General features: G+C 42.7%; 1 protein-coding gene across 1 annotated transcript in view; it reads left to right on the top strand.

The window, feature by feature from the left end:
- Window positions 1-620: 620 nt before the first annotated feature.
- LOC134944000 (uncharacterized) overlaps window positions 621-12,439 on the top strand; it is a 158,382-nt gene continuing 146,563 nt past the window's right edge. The window contains exons 1-3 of the mRNA XM_063932545.1: window positions 621-731; window positions 2,319-2,479; window positions 9,791-10,004. Coding sequence (XP_063788615.1) covers window positions 621-731; window positions 2,319-2,479; window positions 9,791-10,004 — 486 coding nt within the window. The remainder of the gene's footprint in view (window positions 732-2,318; window positions 2,480-9,790; window positions 10,005-12,439) is intronic.

Raw genomic sequence — 12,439 nt, 5'->3', positions numbered from 1 at the left:
TGGTTGCCATGTGCAACTTCTCCACTGGCTCACTTCTCCACTCTTATCACTGCTTAGTAAATGTCCCCCAAACCTCTTCTTTTTTGTTTCTTTGTTTTTGTTAGCCCAGTACCTTAGAGATTCATAGGATTTAGCACTGTAACATACTGTACTGAAGGTAAAGAAATGGATTCTGCATCATATCTGTGTGTAGTAAGGTGACATACTCATACAAACTATTTAGAAATGAAACGGTATAGAAACGGGATGCAGTTTCATTGCCGACAGTCAGGATCCCGGTGGTCAGGATACCGACGCTGGAATCCTGACCACTGACAATGCCGACAGACGAAACAGGGGCTATTCCCACTCTACGGGTGTCCACGGCTAAGCCCGCAGCGTGTCGAGTATAGCGAGCCCTCAGCGTGGCGATTACAGCGATCCAGCAAGGGGCTTCATTGCACTCCGCCCCCTGCCGGCATTCTGACAGCCGGGATCCTAGCGTCGGTATGTTGACTGCTGGGATCCCAGCCGCCAGTATTCCATACCCAGCCCATAGAAACATTTCTTCAGAAAATGTCATATAAAACAATCTGTGAAATTCATTTTCTTGACACCTTTCAATGTTCAGATCTGTACAGATGGATACTGAAGTATTCAAAAGTGAAGAATTCTCAAAAGTCTATCAGGATAACATGGTCCCTGTTTCCGAAAAAGTACTTAACCTTATTTTAAGCAACTTGGAAGAGAAGGTAAATAAGCACCAAATGCTGTATACGCTGTGAATGATTAATAGAGTAATGATGACTATATGCAATATCCAATGGTGGATTAAGGTTTTGGGGATATTAGTAGTGCACAGTATATTGAATTTTTGATTGTTATGTAACACTGCCTTTGATTTTCATCCTACCTGATGTTCAAATTACTGAAGTGCGGAAACATCCTTCTCACAAAGGGTTGGGACATATGATTCTAGGTACAAAGTTAAATATATAAAGAGCCTCAGTCTTCTGCCTCATGCTCCTGCCCCACACTCTCAGGGATTAATTACATAATTAACAGTGGCTGAAGTGTTGGATATGAACAATACTCAGAGCAAGTGTAGTATACTGAAGAACTTGTGATAAAACTCCTATAAGTGTACCTGCACATGATCTAGCAGGGCCCCCTAACAAGGTATGTGCTGAGTGTGCCACTGCACACATAGCTCTGCAAGGTAGGTGGCGCTGTTGGTGGCACTTGTTAATTATCTGTTTTATTTACTTTCACTTGTAGCTTTCCCCATTTTTGATGCCCAGCATCTCTAGACCTGCGCCGCCCCCCTCCTCCCGTCACTAACACCTATATGAACTTAACTTGAGAGCTCTTTGTTATTCATTCACACTGTCCTTTATTACATTTCAAGATGTTGAAATACCCGGGACTCAAACCCATCGCCTGTGGCATTGCAGTCAGACACAGTTTTCATTGATCTACTGTATCTGCCCTTACATAGAAAGCTAGAGAATTCTAACTAATTCTAACTTTGTACTATAGATATGCTTAAGTGCAATGCTGATATATTTTTTTTTTTTACAAAGTTAGAAATCTCATAGTTTTTATGCAGGATCAAATAGCTCAATGAGTAGGATGTTTGACTGAAATGTAACAGGTTATGGGTTTGAATCATGGGTATGACAGTATATTGAAATGTGTCATATAATATAGGTATTGTAACTGAATAACAACGAGGTCTCGAGTTAAGTGTGTGAATTTGGCTTAAAGAGGATTTGTGTCCAAATCCATTTTCTTGCAGTGGTCTATAAATTTGTCTGCATAACATATATAGTATATATATATATATATATAAAATGTGGGAGGGGGTATCATAACACGCGCTTTCTCTGGAACAAATTTTGTCATGCCCATTCCCCACAGGGGCATGCGGCTTATGTCTCTATTCTCTTTCTGCCACAGAGAACCAAAAAGTTTAGTTACTGTACTGTAGGGTTGGATTTCTCAAGTTACTCAACTGTCTGTGATCCATTTTTTGCATCAGGAGTTGACTGGTTCAGAAATTAATCTAAGATTTGGGTTTTGTAGCACCCACAGATGTGTTGCACAGTAAAAAGAGTGGTAGGAATTCCTGCTGAGTAGAGAAAAGCCTACATACAGTCTTACACATCCTTTAGCTTCCTATGGGGACCAGACCAGTTAAGGGCATGTTCAACATTATACTGTAGGTGATTGAATACTCTATACCTGCATGCCATTTGCCTTGATAACCCCTACCTGAAAGTGATCTGCCCCTGAGGAAATCAAGAAATATGGAAATGTCATTTTTCTTTTCTCATCAGAAGGGACGACCCTTTGAACTGGCTGTAGACGCTGGCTGTGGTACTGGAAGATCAACCCGGCCTCTGGCAGAACATTTCCGCAAAGTGATTGGAATAGACATAAGTGAGAGTCAGATACATATAGCAAGAAAATGTACACTACAAGAGAACATCACTTATCAGTGAGTAAACCGGCATGTCTTAAATCTAGAATATTCGTTGCCGCAACCTTGAAAATCACTGTGAGTAGTTCTATAATTTGCTTTTTATGAAAGCTAAACTTATATGGTATCCGTTCAGATGGTAGACCATGTTATGGTCGACAGTCATTAGCTCGACCACTATTGGTCGACATTGACATGGTCGATGTGGGCACATGGTCGACACATGAAAATAGTAGACACATGAAATGGTCGACATGAGTTTTTTTACTTTTTTTTCTTTTGGGGAACTTTTCCATACTTTACGATCCACGTGGACTACGATTGGAACGGTAATCTGTGCCGAGCGAAGCGAAGGCACCATGCCCGAAGCATGGCGAGCAAAGCGAGCCATGCGAGGTACACTAATTGGGGTTCCCAGTCACTTTACGCAAAAAACAACACAAAAAAAAGTTAAAAAAACTCATGTCGACATTTTCATGTGTCGGCCATTTTCACGTGTCGACCATGTGTCCATGTCGACAATGTCAAAGTCGACCAATAGCGGTCGACCTAATGACTGTCGACCATAACATGGTCGACCATTCATTCCATAACCAACTTATATATACAGGTTGAGTATCCCTTATCCAAAATTCAAAATCCCACATTTTTGGTCCCCTACCGAGATAATGACATATATATTATATATTATGGGCATATATAGATATATCATATAGATATATAATATACATATATATGTGTCATTATCTCAGTGGGGCAACCAAAAATGTGTGATTTTGAAATATGGATAAGGGATACTCCACCTGTATATATATATATATATATATATATATATGTGTTGTAGTTCAGAACAGTCCCCATTCAGAACAAGCACGGCACTACAGGACTTTGATGAAAAACATCTTTATAGAGGCATAGATTGAAAATATCTGTACATCACCATTTTAGCACTTTAACCTTCATCACAATGCTGCATTTCGGGCCCCGCAGGGTCCCTTCGTCAGGTTGGTACAAGTGCTGTGAGAAAAAGACAAACATATACAGATAACACCAAAACACTTACCTAAATAGACTCCCCATGCTGGCGTGTGTAGCCTCAGACCGGCGTGGTGTTTCCGGTATGCTCCAGGCGCCGTCCCGGTGACATCATCGCGATGCGCGGTAACCAAGGCAACCCGTGTATACCGCATATTCCAATGCCGCTGGGATCACAGTATCCTTACAGGGGGAGACTAGTTAGAAACAAAAAAACACATATAAAACTACATCACAAATGAAAGCACAGTATAGCAGCATAAATACTATCCATCCGCAACATGTATACACCATAAGCTGGTCAGAATAAACGACTGGACCCTGTGGTGCATAAATATAAAACATGCATTTTATATATAAACAATGCATGTTTAACTATTAATCCTAATACATAGTGGATATTACAGGAGGATAAACTAATGGCCAGACTAGGAAAGACTGTACATAATGTCATATACGCCTTAGAATAATTGAAACAAACTAAGTAGCCTCAAAGACAGTAAGAAAGATGTAAATAAATATTAGATACATGTGTCACAGTCAAAAGGTACGGAGGGCATTCCAATTAATCTTTTCATTTAGGCCAGATGGTTGTAGAGCATTAAGTTTTAAAATCCATCTTGCTTCTAATCTATGTAGAGCCAATACTCTATTGCCACCCCGGTGTAAAGGGGGTACGTGATCAATAAGCTGATATTTTAGATCAGACAAAACATGGGCCTTATCACAGAAATGTCTAGATACCGGCTGGTCGTTGGATTTGCCGAATAGTGCTTGATTAATCCAGACCATCCCAGAGATCTCGCAGGGGACGAACGGATAGAGGATCACAACTTTCAAACAGTGACAGTGACTTTGCCTTGGTAGATTCGGATGATTCAGTATCGGCACAGCGTCCCCCTTTAGGGGCTACCACCAGGGCCAGAGCAGATACTGGCCCAAGCCCACAAGGAGGAGCCGACAAAACCAAAGGATCAACAAAAGCAAGCAGAGCAAAGAAAACAACTTGATCTTTAATATATCATCACGTCCTTTGACCGCTACCGAGATGTCTGTACTTAATAAAGGACTTTCATTTGTCCCTACCAACTTTCATGACCCTTTTGAATGGCAGACCGACCTACACCAGATGAACCGTAAGATGAGATTGAAAGAGTTCTTTCAGAACAACAAAATGGATGAGGATCGGGAACCAAGACACCAAATTATACAGAAATATACTACCTCCACTTTTGATCCGATATCATCCAATTCATCTCTTAAAACATACAGTCGTCTCATAAATGATTCGGTGAACCGCTTTATAGCCACGCCTGGTAAGATATATCACAATTTGACATTTGAAGAAAGAATGGCTCTCAAAAAATTAAGTGAGGACACCTCAATCATAATAAGACCAGCTGACAAAGGTGGAAGTGTGGTTGTACAAGATAGATCTCAATATGTCAATGAAGTGCTGCGACAACTGTCATGCACTCTCACATATACCAAATTAGACCGTGACCCCACGGAGAGTTTCCAGAATGAACTGCTTCGGGTACTGGATCAGGCAGTAAAGAATAAACAACTGGACGCGAAACTTAAAGATGCGTTAATCCCTAAACATCCGATTATCCCTTGCCTGTACACACTACCCAAAGTTCACAAATGTCTGGATAACCCCCCAGGACGCCCCATCGTTTCGGCGAGGGGATCTTTGTATCAACCGGTGACTGTGACACATGTATCTAATATTTATTTACATCTTTCTTACTGTCTTTGAGGCTACTTAGTTTGTTTCAATTATTCTAAGGCGTATATGACATTATGTACAGTCTTTCCTAGTCTGGCCATTAGTTTATCCTCCTGTAATATCCACTATGTATTAGGATTAATAGTTAAACATGCATTGTTTATATATAAAATGCATGTTTTATATTTATGCACCACAGGGTCCAGTCGTTTATTCTGACCAGCTTATGGTGTATACATGTTGCGGATGGATAGTATTTATGCTGCTATACTGTGCTTTCATTTGTGATGTAGTTTTATATGTGTTTTTTTGTTTCTAACTAGTCTCCCCCTGTAAGGATACTGTGATCCCAGCGGCATTGGAATATGCGGTATACACGGGTTGCCTTGGTTACCGCGCATCGCGATGATGTCACCGGGACGGCGCCTGGAGCATACCGGAAACACCACGCCGGTCTGAGGCTACACACGCCAGCATGGGGAGTCTATTTAGGTAAGTGTTTTGGTGTTATCTGTATATGTTTGTCTTTTTCTCACAGCACTTGTACCAACCTGACGAAGGGACCCTGCGGGGCCCGAAATGCAGCATTGTGATGAAGGTTAAAATGCTAAAATGGTGATGTACAGATATTTTCAATCTATGCCTTTATAAAGATGTTTTTCATCAAAGTCCTGTAGTGCCGTGCTTGTTCTGAATGGGGACTGTTCTGAACTACAACACATGTGTTTAATTCAGCAAGGGCACACAGGTGAATGCACGTTAACTATTTGAGTGCCGGATTGTTTTGGATTTATATATATATATATATATATATATATATATATTTATCTTAAAATGTAGGCTATTGGGGTCACAATAGTGACACACAGTGGATGTGAAAGCGCCTGTTAGACCACACAGGATGCTGGGTTTACTGGATGAACAGCGGGTACAGTACTGCCCGGGGTAAAGCAAGAACACAGTTTTAATGCAAGGGTTTACCGCAGTGGGGAGGTGGTTGATAGATAGTCGAAAGGTGTATACCATAAGGTCTACAGTCAAAAGGTCGACAGAGTCAAAATGTCGAAACGGTCAAAAGGTCGCCACATGTTTTTTAGATTTTTTTTTTCACAATTGTAATACTTTTGCTGCATTTACTATCCACGTCACAAACTATTACCTTTAGTAACGTTGTGGCGAGCGAAGCCACCGAACCCGAAGTGTGGCGAGCTAATGCATTTCATCAAATATACTATCCATGTCACAAACTAGTACCATTGGGAAGGGTATGGTATGTCTGCTGCCATGATCCCACCGGTCAGCATACCGACACCGGGATCCCAGCAGCAGAATGCCAATGCGGATGGGGGGGGGGGGGAGCAAGCGCAACAAAGCCCCTTGCGGGCTCGCTTTGCTCGCCACACAGGGGGCTCGCTTCGCTCTCCACGCACTGGGTTTGTTGGCACGCTGCTCTTGCCACAGGTTCTATTCCCACTCTATGGGTGTCGTGGACACCCATGAGTAGGAATAGACCCAGTGGGTCGGCATTCTGACTGTTAGCATTTTGAGCATTTGGGATTCTGGCATCGGCAAGCTCAACGCGGGAACCGAAGCGACGTCATATGAACTACATCTCGTACCATTAGTAACCTTGTGGTGAGCAAAGTGGAGCGGAGTGAGCAACCAAGCCCGAAGAGTGGTGAGCAAAGCGAGCAGGCGAGGGGATGCATTTCATCAAATTGGGGTAAAAAAATTAAAACACAGTATAACACCAACTTTTGTGTGTCGATCTTGTGACCCTGTCTATCTTCTGACCCTGTCAACCTTGTGACTGTCTATCTTCTGTATCACACCCCCACAGTGGTATCAACAAAAGGCTATTGCAGGTAACTGGGTGTCTCACCTCCTGGCGCTAAGAACTGTGGGGTAGAACTTTGATGGGGATTACCGGTAACTGCGCACATTATGTGATGCAGTTATCACTCCCGTGAATTGATATAGTGTAGTGTTATGGCATTTTGGTGTCCTCCTGGAAGGGTGGCACCTGGGAGTAGTAGCCGACACCCCTCTTGTGATGCCTGTGCACATAGGCATGCGCAGCACATTTTATTAGGGGGTGCACCATGAGAGGGGTGTGTCTAGCACCGCCTTTTGGGCGTGTCTAGCACCATCTATTGGCGGTCAACGCAATATCAAATATCAACCCTTGTACCAATCCTAATAATGCAGATAGATTGTCAGATGTTGTGGTGTGCACCAAACAAACACCCCTGATGGCACTTATTGCAATTACACTGCTCCTCCTCAGCCTGGTCTGGCTCCCCCTCTCTTTCCCCTGCAAGCTGCAGCAGCTTACTTACAAGTCAGTCACTCACTGACACTGACAGTCACAGACTAGTTACTGCTGCTGCTGGAAAAACGCATTATGTGTCAAAGTTGCTGCCGACCGCCTGCCAGTATTGAATTTGTCTACCTAAAAAGAACGCTGGCTGCATGCTGCTCTTCATCACTGGCTGGCGTTGGCATAGAATAGAAGGAGAGAGGTGGGCATGTGACGGGTGTGACAGGTGGGCATGAGAGCAGCATGATGTCATCACGTCACATCACGCTGTTTTTGTACATGGAGGTGGAGCCGGGAGTTTGAAAGCCGATGGCAGTGGCACCCTTGATTAACCCAGGGGTCCAGTCAGTAACGCAGTCCTGACAGGGTGCAATGCAGAGGGGACAGTGATCAGCATGCTCGGCGATCGCTGCATCAGGCATGTGAGATTGGGTTGCCGGACATTAGGGTGTGCCTGTGCGCACCAGGCACCCCACCTGCGCACACCTATGCCTGTGCACTGACCATTCTAACAGCAGCTGCTGTCATTGCGGCATAATTAGCACTGTGCTTGGCTGTCCTTTCCTACAACCAAGGATTGCGCATAAAAAAGAAATAAAGTTGTTTTTTTCAATAATGTTGTGGTGCATCTGGTAGAAAATTACCAGCGCATGCAATTTTAATTTGCCAAATTTGCCAGACACCTCACTAAAATGGGAGTGGCCTCACAGGAAGAGACTACCTTACACCCCAGTTTTTTTCTGCTCCCCCTCCTCCCACCCGTAGTACTCCGCTCGGGGGGGGGGGGGGGGGGGGTGAGGGCAAGTTTCAAAAAATTCCCCCTGAGAGGAGTACTATGGGAGGGGAGCAGGATGGAAGTCACAAAGTGCTGCTGCCGGCGCCGTGTGCGACCACATGGCTCAACCGCCGCAGGAAACAGCACTGTCTCTGACCAACCACAAGTGTTACTATAGTACTTATCTATATGACCCCATACCTCCTAACTATGTAATTTTTTGCTAATTATCTTATTTATTAAGATGGTGGTTCCCAAACTGGTTGCTGTGGCACCCTGAGGTGCCTTGGGGTGCTTGCAGGGGTGCCCTGGGTTGATGGTCGAGAGCCAATTCAAATTGTTTGTGGTCAATGTAAAAGGCAAAACTAGTGCTTGTGGCTTCCAATAACAAAATATGCGAACAAACAGAAGCAAATGCTTTTCCTCACCATATAACTGAACCTGAGGATAACATATAAACACAATGTAGTTAATTTAATAATTTGTTTCTGAATTTGACAATAAGAAACTTTTTGCCTAGGGGTTCTGTGAAAAAAAGTCTGGTACTCTAGGACGCCGTGATTCAAAAAAGTTTGGGAAACACAGTATTAAGATGTAACTCTACTGCCGTCTATTGGTTAAAGTTGTAACTGTTTTTGTCCTATTTGAGACAATTCACAACAATGTCATGAGGCAGAGATATTGGATTTAAAATCTAATGCTACAGTAGTTGTGACATTGTCAGAGCAAACCTTTGTGCATGTACTGTAGCTATGCAAATATTTTCTTCTCAACAATTGTGTTCACTAAACCTTTTAAGTTTGTGTATTCATTGTCATCTCTCTGTCCATCATGGATATTCTCTAAAACTGAGAGCTGGTTGTTACAGTTTAGTGCAATGAGACCATAGACAGAAAATATATGTAGCACTCAGATACATAAATACAATTTAAACAACTTTAAAATACACATAGAAAAATAAAACCTAGAATTTATCTTGTCACATGCAAGAATAGCAACCGCCTCTGTACTACTTACACACTGGGATAGGACTCAGGAGGAATGTGTGTGTGTGTGTGTGTGTGTGTGTGTGTCTCTCTCTCTCTCTCTAGACCTGAATGTTCTCATTAGATAACAGGTTACACAGGATCTAGACACTCAGGTTGGGAGGAGGAGAAGAAGAGATTCCTGAATCACTTATAGCTCTCTCCCTCCACCTATCTCTCCTCTGGCCTGGAAGCTCCCTCTGTATCTTGTCTTATGATACTCCCGTGTCTCTGCCTGCACTGCATACTGTCCTGCTCACATTCTCTCTGCCTGGATCTGCTACTGCATAAAAGGGAGAGCTAGTGATGTCAGTTTGCTCCAGCTGGGGGGGGGGGGCCCAGACAGAGGTGGGCCCAGTGCACAGAATTCACTGCGTCCTCCTCTTAATCTGACTATTATCTGACTGTACTAAAATTAACCATTTGTGACTTTTCTTCACAGGATTTCCCCAGCTGAGAAGATGCCTTTGGAAGACGCCTCTGTGGATCTGATTAATGTAGATCTTGCTGCTCATTGGTTCCTTGCAGACCAATTCATTTTTGAAGTAAATCGTGTACTTAAGAAAAAAGGCTGTCTGGCATTGCATGCTATGTATCCAAAGTTTGCCTTACAATATAAAAATTGTTCAGAGAAACTAACAAACATGTGTAATGAGGTGAGACTAGACTTTGTATGTTTCTTGAACATTTGTGATGCCACAAATTGTATGCTGGTTTTTGTAGAACATATGGCAAACAAAAATGTAGAAACAACAACTTCATACATCAGGCTCCAATTTACTGCACAGAACAGCATATTTGGGCTTATACTGCACTGCTCACAAACAGATGAGTACAGTAGATGAAAAGTGCAAAACATTAAGGTATTTATAATTTATAGTTGAACTCATTTACACACTGAAGATATGTAGGAAAGAAATCACGCAAAGCAAAGAGAGTGCTTACTGTATGTGTATTAGATTAAATAAATACATCTCAAGATGGTCAAAAACAGTAGTTGCAAGTCCTGGAATACCTTGTGGCCATATTGGGGGTATCCAATTAAATTTGATACGTTTTAGGCGGGTGAAAATGGACGGATATCACGATTAAAGGCCGATGATTGTGGTATCCATTTAGGGTTCGTTTTCATCGGCTGAAAACGGACCCGTGATCGCACAAAAACACATTGGATAATTCCCTGATCCCATGTTGTATTGCGTCTCCATAATCCGCGATAAGTACCGGCATTGGGGGAAGAGGGTTTTAACTAGCCACATCAGGGATAATAGGATAGCCCACACAATACAATTAATTACAGTTAACGACAGTGGGTAATTTGATACCGCCCATTGCATATGGGGAATTCCAATTGCTGGAGAATATACTGTAACAGTCAAAGGCACAGAGTTATCAAGCCTTGGAGAGTGATAAATTGCATGAAGATAAAGTACCAACCAATCAGCTCCTAACTGTCATTTTTCAAAACACAGCCTGTGACAGCCTTTAGGTTTGATAGAGTTTTTTATACTGGAGAGTAGAAATCAGTCCAGAGAAAATCCTAGGATCAAGAGCTTTTATAGTCAACGAAGAATTTGTTGGGAATTGAAAAGCCAATTAATAAATGTCATCACTCTTTGAAATCAGTTAAAACCTCCTTATATTCAATCTTACAATTTTGTTTGGATGGTAGATATGGCATTTAGATGTAGATAAACTGAGCTGTAGTACAAGACAAGTTGAGCCCCTGTAGACCATTAGAAAATTCAGGGTTTGTGAGTCAAAGTCGTAATGGGATTAGAGCTGTGAGCCAACCCCCTGTCTAACACTGCAGTGTCACTCCTATATGGGCCAGGTGTTTGTGCCGCACACTTGTGTCACTTAGCTTAGTCATCCAGCAACCTCGGTGCACCTCTTTTTTTCTTTGCATCATGTGCTGTTTGGGGCCTAGTTTTTAAATCAGCCATCCTGCCTGACACTGCAGTGCCACTCCTAAATGGGACAGGTGTTTGTGCCGCCCATTTGTGTCGCTTAGCTTAGTCATCCAGCGACCTCGATGCAACCTTTTGGCCTAAAAACAATATTTTGAGGTGTTCAGAATAGACTGGAAATGAGTGGAAATGAATATTATTGAGGTTAATGATACAGTAGGATCAAAATTACCCCCAAATTCTGTGATTTTAGATGTTTTTGTGTTTTTTTAAAAAAAATCATCCAAATCTAAAACCAAAACCAAAACCTGAAAGGGTGGTTTTGGCAAAACCAATCCAGATCCAAAACATGAGCTGGGATCCAGATCCAAAACCAAAACCCAAAACCCAAACAGTGCCCACAGCACATCTCTAATTTATTTACAGTCATTTCCAGTCAATTCTGAACACCTCACAGCTCACATTATTGTTCACCAACACACCTGGCTAAACTAAGCAACAAACGATTAATGTATTAGCAATAACCAATCGAACCAACATGCAAGCACAGGTCGGGTATCCGTTATCCGGATACACGAAAACCAAAATATTCTGAAAACCAGAATATTTTGGCCCTGTAGTGACGTCATGATGAAGCTGGCGTCATGACATAACTGGAGCCAGCGGCCAATGACAGACAGATGGGGGAGTGGCTTTGCAGCTATAACCTCACCGTCACTGCTACTGGGACCCGCCGCGTATCCCCTGGTACCCTGCTTCTAATGCGCCAGACCTGTTATAGACTCCCGGGACCCCGCCGCCAACTCTCCGGAACCCACTGCAGGACCCTGGCAACAATCTGGAAAAGAGATATTCTGAAATTCGGAAAAAAAAACATATCTGGAATGCCCCTGGTCCCTCCCCACTCCCATTTTTCTAACAGGGATATAAGGCACTTGCTAGGTGGGGAGAAAGCCCATGCTATGATGCCCCTTCCCCACATATACACATACAGTACACACACACACACACACACACACACACACACACACACACACACACACACACACACACACACACATATGTATAATAGACACACATAGAAAACTGCAAGAAAATGGATTTGGACACAAATCCTCTATACCACATTTATGCACTCAACCTGAGAGCTTATCACCATTCAGCCACAATACTCCTCATTA

Source organism: Pseudophryne corroboree, chromosome 7, assembly GCF_028390025.1.
Source record: "Pseudophryne corroboree isolate aPseCor3 chromosome 7, aPseCor3.hap2, whole genome shotgun sequence".
Classification (NCBI taxonomy): domain Eukaryota; kingdom Metazoa; phylum Chordata; class Amphibia; order Anura; family Myobatrachidae; genus Pseudophryne; species Pseudophryne corroboree.
This window is presented reverse-complemented; position numbering and strand designations above follow the sequence as displayed.